The sequence below is a fragment of the Pecten maximus genome, chromosome 8, assembly GCF_902652985.1.
Source record: "Pecten maximus chromosome 8, xPecMax1.1, whole genome shotgun sequence".
NCBI lineage: Eukaryota > Metazoa > Mollusca > Bivalvia > Pectinida > Pectinidae > Pecten > Pecten maximus.
In genome coordinates, this window is record NC_047022.1 from 17,938,932 (window position 1) to 17,949,943 (window position 11,012).

The window sequence follows — 11,012 nt, forward strand, 5'->3', positions numbered from 1 at the left end:
ATGTACAGCATTCAGCTTGCTTGTAACGAAATTTTGTCAAGGCTGTGTTTCAAGAAATTTGGATTTCAATAAAGAAGTTCCATTTGGGAAAACTGCGAAAAATTCAGACTAGTAACATTAATCAGCTATTAAGTACTTATTATTATTATTAAAATGCCTCTTGTGGTTTTTGTCATCATCTGTCAGCAACACATTTTCCCCAGTATTATAAATCAATTATCCCAGTACGCGACCGGACAGACATGTCTACAGGCAGCAATTGATTAAATACCTTATAAGAAGTGAAGGACGAAACAGATGGATAAGGCAGTTCAGTTTTAATTCATACTCCAATACGTTACTTCTTAGGTTATAGTGATATAGAGGTATATCTTGAATCGCTTGAATTTATTATTGGGAAGATACAATTGATCAATTCATTTATTTTTAATGATTAAACTTCAAGTTTTCATACATTCCTGTATACATGTACATATACTCACACATACATGTACATGTACATATAATCATACCTACAATGTACATATTCATGAATATACTCACCCATACATATACTGTACATGTACATGTACATATACTCACACATACATATACATGTACATATACTCGTACACACACATATATATACTGTACATATACTCGTACACACATTATATACTGTACATGTACACACACATATACTCACACATACATATACATGTACATATACTCACAAACACATATAATGTACATATACTCACAGATACGTATACATGTACATACACTCACACACACATACATGTACATATACTCCACATACATATAATGTACATATACTCACACATACATATGCATGTACATATACTCACACATACATACATGTACATATACTCCACATACATATACATGTACATATACTCACACATACGTATACATGTACATACACTCACACACACATACATGTACATATACTCCACATACATATATTGTACATATACTCGCACATACATATGCATGTACATATACTCACACATACATATGCATGTACATATACTCACACATACATACATGTACATATACTCCACATACATATAATGTACACATACGCACACTTACAAATACATGTGCATACACTACATATACATACTTAGACCTATCTGTTTTGTCCTAATCTATCAATGGTATATTGAGCATATGATTTATGTTCTCAGGATTCTTATGTTATATATTGAAGTTTGTAAAAATTTGTGTTACTTTTGATAACTATAAGTATAGAGAACAAATGCGCATTTCTTACTTGTAAACACACACGTGTATATATTACCAGGTATCGAACTTATTGGACCCTCCCGGAGAATGGTTGCTGGTGTATCTATCCATGTCCTGTTTCCTTTCGGACTTTTCTGGTTGGCTGGAGCAGGTTACCTCTTCAGGACCTGGTGGGCCATACAACTGGCCGTCGGCGTACCTTGTGCCATCTACATAGCATATTGGTGGTGAGTTATTTTTAGTCTATAAATATTTTATTTTAAAATCTTCTTTTTATTATGAAATATTTTGCCTGTTAATTTTAACATTTTGCAACTGCGCAGAGACTTTACTGACAGAATCAAACGACAACTACTGAAAGAACGAACCGAAATCTACTGACAACACAAACCGAAATCTACTGACAAGATATACTGAAATCTACTGACAAGATATACTGAAATCTATTGACAAAACAGAGCGAACTCTACTGACAAATCAAACAGAAATCTACTAACACAACAAACTACTGATAAAATGGAGCGAAGTCTATTGACAAAACAAAATGAAAACTACTGACAAAACAGCGAAATCTACTGTAAAAACGAACCGAAATCTACTGACAACACAAACCGAAATCTACTGACAAGATATACTGAAATCTATTGACAAAACAGAGCGAACTCTACTGACAAATCAAACAGAAATCTACTAACACAACAAACTACTGATAAAATGGAGCGAAGTCTATTGACAAAACAAAATGAAAACTACTGACAAAACAGCGAAATCTACTGTAAAAACAAACCGAAATCTACTGACAAAATCATCCAAAATCTACCGACAAAACAGAGGGAAAACTACTGACAAAATAGAGCGAAAACTACTGACAGAAAAAAAGCGATATCTACAGACAAATCAGATCGAGATCTACTGAGAAAATGGATCATAACTTACTGACACAACAGAGCTACTGAGGGAACAGATAAAGGCATACGAACAGCTGGAGGCAGTATCGACCGAATGCCAATCAAATATGGTGCGATCGTCACTGATTACGAGAGGTTAAAACACGTGGCAATAAAAAAATGAATGAATGATAGGTCGGTTGGCTTCAAAGTAAGTACACTATAATCAATATTGATAATGAAAACCGATAGTCCCTTCGTCGTCATTTTAGAAAGTTCTCACAACAGGAAATAAGACATCAGTTGGGAGATCGGGTTGATTACACGAGCTTTGACATCTTTTAATGGATTTCTGGATTTTAATTCATCCTGTGTATATTGTTTCCCTTCTACTTAGTCGTTAATAGCTTTAAATGTGTCTATTTCAAAATATAAACAGATTGAACCAAACATATCAACATTCAATTGAAATGTAAATCTGTCTTAAATATTGTGCATTTTCTTCTTACATGCTTAAATAAAAAAAGTTTTAATGTGACATATGTTTATAGAGTATATTAAGATAATATTAACTTGAAAACTATAAATAGTCTTGTTATATTACTCCTGTCGTAACAAATTAATGACAGTGATAATTAAAATTTAATTGAGAAGATTCAATATTCTCCAGCAGTGACGGTTTGGTCAGAAATCGGGAAGTTACCTTTAATAAAAGCCCTCATGCTTAATCGACAGCTATATATCTGGATACTAACTATCAGGATAAAGTTTTAATGGCCCAATACTTGTCCAAACTTATAATGGCCCAATACGTATCCAAACTTGTAATGGCCAGCACGTACCCAAACTTGTAATGACCAAATACGTACCCAAACATGTAATGGCCCAATACGTACCCAAACTTGTAATGGCCAGCACGTACCCAAACTTGTAATGACCAAATACGTACCCAAACTTGTAATGGCCCAATACGTACCCAAACTTGTAATTGCCCAATACGTACCAACACTTGTAATGGCCCAATACGTACCAACACTTGTAATGGCCCAATACGTACCCAAACTTGTAATGGCGCAATACTTGCCCAAACTTGTAATTGCCAAATACGTACCCAAACTTGTAATGACCAAATGCGTACCCAAACTTGTAATGGCCTAATACATACCCAAACTTCTAATGGCCCGCACGTACCCAAACTTCTAATGGCCCAATACATACCAACAAGTATGTGATGTATTTGAAATTCAAAATTTGATATCCGAACTCAACATCAACCTGTTCGGGCACGTGCTTTAATATTGAAATTAAATGTTGATTTCAGTTTAAACATTTAAATGAATGGCTGGGTATTCCGATCGTTACTCCCAGGGACAGGTGTCAACTGTGTACGATACGTTTATTATTAGAAAGTAAGTCTTTGAAAGCTTCTTTGCAGCTAGCATGAGATCTGATCGTGACGTTTCGGTGACTACCTTGTCACCTTCAACAGACAAGGTGTGTTCCTGTAATTACAGCGGAAATGCTATGACAAAGAATGACAACGATAAGAATTTAATCATTTAAATGGGCAGTCGGTAACAATCACATAATTCATTGTAGTTGTTCTTTCCATATTGTCAAATGCCATAAAATTCGATTTAAAAATTGCATCGTGTCATTATCTTAAGTTATAAGTTATCAGACTCGATTGTCTTATTTGAGAAAGTCATATGGCGCGTATAACTCCTGCTAAAGACAATATGACCTTGGCTGGTGTAATGATAGACTAATCAGAATGACGTTGACTTGTAACAATATCATGTTTATTACACGTGATAGACAATATGACCTTGGCTTGTGTAATGATAGACTTATCAGAATGACGTTGACTTGTAACAATATCATGTGTATTACACGTGATAGACAATATGACCTTGCCCTGAGTGAGGATAGGCTTATCAGAATGACGTTTACATGTATATTACCCACGGTAGAGACAGTATGACATTGACTTGTGAAAGGACTGGAAAAACAACCTTGACCTGTCATGACACCTGATTAAGTTAACGGACGGAAAAGTGACTCGAGGAGCTGCACGTTAGCGCACACTTTCTTTATGTGACCGGTTTTAATTTAGCCTGACGGATTTAGCTTTGTATTCAACACGGCTGTGACACAGAGACACACCTATACAAATATCTAATCATGTCTACAATACACACATACAAACAGATATAATCCATAACACACAATAGGCCTTCATTCAATTTCATTTCAAAACACACAAAGTATTGTCTGCAGCACATCGTATCTGATAAATATATAAAAAACAAAAACAAAAAAAACACATACACAAAATCACTAACATTTGCATTGAATTACCTTATTTAATTTAACAGATTCTCTTAAACTTACCAAATAAAAAACCTCTTGACAAATATGTAAAGAAAACGATAAATCTATGTCCATATATTTAACGAAATAAAAGAGTGCTCGTCACATTCAACGGAATAATACGCTATGTTGTATATATATATACTTAAGAAATTCCATTGTCCCCTACATGTTTACGTTTACTAACGGCAATTCTGAATAGCTTTCATTTGTACTTAAGATATATTCATACTAACGAACAATCTTCTCTTGCCTTTATTCACACTAAAGAAAACAAACGCAATGCCTCTGGCACTGAACAAATGCAGTTTTACTACGGATATACTAACGAACCGTTTATGACCATGTTAACACGTTAAGAAAATGATCCCAATGTAGTGATTAGCATTGTTGCAAAGTTATAAGGGGTTCATTTGAAGTTTTCAATATTTGTTTCAAGTACTTGAAACTAAAATAGACATTATGCTAAATTAGGTCATTTTGACCTCCAAGTTTTATTTTTTGTCATTTTTTTCAAGTTAATATTATAAACCTTATATATCCCTGATATGTTTACACTGATATTAAATTTTATCGATTTAAGCCATACACAAATCATTGTTTTCACCCTCTGACCTTTGACGCCGATATTTTTATGAATCCGCAAAAAATATGTTTTGATTAGTATACAATATGCAGCTGACCTTTAAGTATCTTCCTGCAAAAATATTCTTACCACCTTTTGGGCCATACAAGCCGAAATTGGCACCCCTCCTTTACAGAAACTTGTAATATGTCCCCATACCATCATAATTTATCCTTGTACAACTACAACTGTTAATGCAACTTAAGAACATTTTACCGTTATACCTGTAATACAATATACGCGTTATACATATTGTACCTGCATACAATCTACATTCATGCAACAGTTTACATTAAACGAAAACATACATTTTCCGTCACATCACCCTCAATCCACGCCTACGTTGATACATAGCTATAATCTAATAAAAAATACATTGAAATGTGATGGCATTGGAAAGACCCATGTATACTTGAAAACAAAATTGATAATATATTCAAAATTTGATTTGATGTTCAATGTTGGAATTAATGTTTTCAAACGATTTGAAAATAATTGGAAATATAAAGTATACCGGGAATCTTTCGTTATTCACATTCCATAAAATCAACCATGAGATACTCCAAATTTGTTGAAAGTTAACATTGTGTGTCAGTCTCCCCATGATAAGACTCGATTACCATGTGGCACGGAAATCACAACTTTTTAGCTTTAATGGAAAGGATAAAATATTCAAGTAATCCTCAGCGCTGAAACAGTTTAAAGAAAGAAACCTTACCATGAGGAACAGAACGTTCACAATTATGAGATGGCAAGCTCTTAGGACAGTCGTATTATCTTATAGGGAAGTATATCAAATAGACGAAGTAGAAACATATGTCAAAAATCATAATGGATAGGCCATGACTCTATGTGAAACTCATGTCACAGATATTCTGCCCGTTAGCATATATTTTAAGACTTAAGTGTCATAAGATAAACTAGGAAAGAAAGAGGCTCGTTAAGATGTCAAATTGGCAGAAATGCCGTCATGTAGCTCATTGGGAATAAGATAGACTAAGAAAGAAAGAGGCTCGTTAAGATGTCAAATTGGCAGAAATACCATCATGTAGCTCATTGGGAATAAGATAGAATAGACTAAGAAAGAAAGAGGCTCGTTAAGATGTCAAATTGGCAGAAATACCATCATGTAGCTCATTGGGATATGAAATTGGCAGAAATACTATCAAGTAGGTTCAGAGGAAGGGGGTATTAAATAGGCTCATTTGGATGTCAAATTGGCAGACATTAATCAAATAGGCCAGAGATAGTGTTAAATCGGCAGTCATGTTATCAAATAGGCTCAATGAGATGTCAGATTGGTAGTTATAATATTAAATAAGGTCAAAGGAATGTCAAATTAGTAATAATAACGTAAGAAAGTATCAGGGGGGCAAAAATACTCTCCGATTCATCAAGTGTATTTATATGGGCAGAAACATTATCGGATAGACTAAGGAGGAGAACTATTCCAAGAAATATTAAATCAATTTGATATGACCAAAAGTGTTCTTGACTATGATTTTTTCTATGGCTAGGGTCAATCTATTATTATATCATTTTTAATTATTTTCTTATTAAAACTTGATCAAGATATAGCACGTTTACTGTAATTATAGTTTATATAAACATTGAATATTTGGTAATCAGACGCTTATTAAAAATAATAACTTTCAGCAGATTTGATTTTTTACGACTAGCTGTGTACACACACCCATGTACGTCCCTTAATGTACATGAGTTCAAGAATTTCATTGTTTTCAGACGGTGCTTAATTGAGGGTTATACGTTCATTATCTTCTTAAATCTTGGCGATGTGATTCTATGAGTTTGGGGCTGAAATAATCCGGGACGCTGGGCAAGTTCTCCAGGAGAGCTACCCAAGCACAGGCGGATATATCGTAACAGGTAAATGGTACAGGTAAGACTATGACTGATGACGTCACGCACGTAAGTGTTGTCTAATCATTGGTTTTCCGTTTCAGAGTTCACTTTGTAAAACACTGTTAAATAACCAGAGTTCAGAGGATTGTAATTATGTATTATGTCTAGATGATCAGGATTCTTAAATGAAGTTTTCATGTTCGCTAACCACACGTCATGATATTATATGACATGATTGCGATAAAACCGTAAATGTGACCATTTACGCCCTTTCACCAACAATTCAATCTGTTTTGCTGGTGAGCTCTTTATTTGTTCCGAAGACCTGGTTGCTTGACAGTGTTAAATAACAATCAGATTGTATTTCGTACACGTATATTATATATGTAACACACGATTTTACAATACTTTTTCTTTGTTAATGACTATTTCATTTCAGTACAAATGAAGAACTATTCATCATATCATTTATACTCAAAATATAATACACTTTGTATATATAGGCATAAACATTAAACAATTAGCTATCAATGAAATACGCGAAACAATAAATATGATCTCGGTCAATTTCAACCCAAAATATGGTTTCTTATTTAGGAAACGAAATAATTTATATACTTCTTAAAATATTTCGAAACCCATGCAAAATGCAATATACATAAGTCTACCACGTATAACATGAATATATCTATAAATAGACAATAACAACAGCACTACAGACGGTTTATGGATATAACAATTACATGCAAAGACTGCATACTGATATTTATTGATTATTAATACAGCCATGCGTCATACACACATAGAAATAACATCAATCGATTATTTAATAATGCCAACTGTGGAAGCGCAGTTGCTTTAAAATATAGAGACTAATTCATGTATGAACCTACCTCAGTGTAACGGTTCTGGCATTGGATAGTATGAATCGATAATGATTTAAAGTTATATAACGATTGTTAAACGACACCGATATACTATCATCTTTCTGTACAAATTAATAGTAGAGCGGTAGAGCCTGACTATTCCAGATAAACAGTAGAGCACGAAAAAAATAAATACAACATACACCTGTTGCGTCCCTCTAAGACTAATTTGTAAAGCTAAGGTATAGTGTTGATACTAGTATAATCAATAAAATATCTAAATGTAAACACAGTTTATTGGCTCACAAAACAAAAGGATTGGGTATATGCTATATGGGTGTTCCAGATGAATAAAGAATATTTCATTTTCTTATCCAGCTTGTCCTCTAAAAACTTAATAACACTAAACAGAGCCATCACAGATTAGATAGAACACACATTTTGAAAAGTTTTAAACATCCAGATTTTATATTATTATAAAACGGGAGTATGGATATGATCCAAGCCATGCGCTACCTAGCACCTAAAGAGTTGCTATAGAATACCACATAAAACGATATTCTCACCGATTCAGCATTTGCTTGTTGCTCAATTGTTGTGTGTTCACAATTAATCAAAAAAGTTTACTCATTCCAGAATCGCACTGTCATCATCATTCAACGCTGATTTTTTCTATTTAGTTATGTTAATCTTGATTGTTAATTCACCTTAGTATTAAACGCATGGAAAACAATGCAAAACGTAACGTTTAGGTTCCTTCTATTTCAATTTTGTATAATTTTGGTCTCGTTAAGGAAAAATACACGATTTAACCGTTAGAAATGTACGATTCTAATTCACGGGTAAGCGTTAATTCATTGTTTGCATTCTTGGTCCATGCGTAGTAGTAATGATATTGTGTTATATACATATGGTATATATATGGTAATTAAGATCGAGTAACGTTCACGACATTGTCACTAGAGACTGACTGCCTGCTATTTTCTTGTAGGCTGATGCCGGAGTCCCCAAGATGGCTCATTAGCCAGGGAAAGTATGGTGAAGCAGAACAGGTCCTGAGGAAAGTTGCCGAAAAGAACGGGACACAGTACCCCGAGAAATATGATTTGAGTCAGTTGGAACAGCACACTCCTGGACGGATGTGGCAATTATTTACCAATAAGACTCTTGCATGGAGAACGATGATCATCTTCTTGAACTGGTAATACTGTTATGTTCTTTCTCGTCTTTATTTAAGAAATATTCATTTGAAAGTGAACATCCCACAGTCTGCCTATTTGGTATATGCGATCAGATCTAGTGCGTTATAGTGGTCTTTAATTAGGCAGTAGTAATAGGGTTTTTTTCCCTAATCATTCTTTGCATTCTGAGTACCCGGAGTAACGGAAACCTAATGACTGCCTGCACTAACAAATGCAAATTTTGATGTCACATTAAAAAAAATCCACGTGTCCCTACCATTCGAAATTATGATGTACTTCATGGCAATGGGTTTTCACAATAAGTTATAAATATTCATGAGAAACGGATGCACATACCTTGTTGTTACATGGTGTTTCGTATTTTTTTACAGGTTTTCTGTAGCACAGATCTACTTTGGTGTCACCATTCATATGAAGAATCTTGGAGGAAACTTTTACTTCAAATTTATCATACTGGCGCTGGTCGAGATTCCCGCTGTGGCTCTTACCGTTTTTATGTTAACTAAACTCGGCCGCAAGAAGGTACACGCCTTTTTTATGATCCTTGCTGGAGTGGCATGTCTTCTGACGATCTTCACAGTTCTTCTAGGTGGCACATGTGAGTATCCCTTAATTAATTAACAGTAGGGCACGGTGCTACCTTTCCAGTAGTTTTACTATTAAACTTAAGTTTGTAGGTTGTACAAAACCAGATGATTACGTGATCCATTCGTGTTGTCATTTTGCTTACTATTGTATTTTTTTGTTTTAGCATTTGAACCAGTGACTTTGGCTCTTTGTTGTCTGGGTAAACTGGGAGCTGCAGCTGGATTTTCCATCATCTACGTGTACTCAAGCGAACTTTTCCCGACTGTAGTACGAAATGGCGGTATGGGAGCTAGCTCCTGTGTCGCACGGTTTGGCAGTATGTCTGCCCCTTACATCGCTAAAATTGTGAGTACTCCACCGCTTTATCACACATATATAGGCCATACCTGTAACAATCAATGTCCATACACTATATTTCATTCATAGATTTGATTAATTAGCTTATACTGAGATAATTAGTGTGAATTTCCGTTTGATTCCATCAATTTGAATAAATTAATAATTCACATACATGTATAAGGCAGGGGTTCAGTTTTCTGATCAGCAATACAACTTTTAACTGTCCGAAACGTGGGTTTCTCCCGTTAATGTTTCCTCCCACTTCAGGATACTTAAGATGCATCGAACAATTATATCCGAACTAACAAGATTAAAAAGTAAAAAGTAAAACTTAATACATGTAGTTCTTTTTTAAGAATTGTAACATAAATAAAGTTAACATTATATACACTCTGTGTATGTCTTATTTTGAATGAAATACACATCGGTATTAGTGTAATGCCTTTCGGTATTGATATATTTTTCACGGTGATTTATTTGGTTGCAGGGTGACTCTGTTGGTAGTATGTACGGACAAGCTATCCCTCTTATCGTGTTTGGTCTTATCGCCCTGGCTGCAGGCAGCCTCACTTTGTTACTTCCGGAAACGTGGAACAGGCGACTTCCGGATACCATTCAGGACGGAATCCACTTTGGGAAGTAAGTTACGCATATAAAACGTTTAAATATTTACAGATTATATGTTCAGATGTGAAGTATTATTTCAAAACAAAAACTTTTGAAAATAGAAAGGAAAAATAAACATTCTTAGGTAAAGCCAAGAACGAGTGCCACCAGGTTCTTTGCCAGTAATGACATAGTAGGGTAGCAAAAAGATCAATAAGTGTAGTATTCAACAAGCCATGAACAAATCCGTAATGAAACATTGTAAGCCTAAATATAGGAGAGAACAGTTCTTTACTAGGGTAATCCTGTTCTATAAATCGTCTAGGCGATTCCATGTATGGAAATAAATGTCCAGTTTAATGTTTCTTTTCATCCAGGTTGTTTACTCAATAATGGATTTGTTTGATAGTACGAT

At 34.5% G+C, this 11,012-nt stretch overlaps 1 protein-coding gene across 1 annotated transcript in view; it reads left to right on the top strand.

The window, feature by feature from the left end:
• LOC117332654 (organic cation transporter protein-like) overlaps positions 1–11,012 on the top strand; it is a 32,727-nt gene that overhangs the window by 16,507 nt on the left and 5,208 nt on the right. The window contains exons 6-10 of the mRNA XM_033891642.1: positions 1,307–1,475; positions 8,854–9,063; positions 9,436–9,662; positions 9,816–9,997; positions 10,479–10,630. Of these exons, the coding sequence (XP_033747533.1) occupies positions 1,307–1,475; positions 8,854–9,063; positions 9,436–9,662; positions 9,816–9,997; positions 10,479–10,630 (940 nt within the window). The remainder of the gene's footprint in view (positions 1–1,306; positions 1,476–8,853; positions 9,064–9,435; positions 9,663–9,815; positions 9,998–10,478; positions 10,631–11,012) is intronic.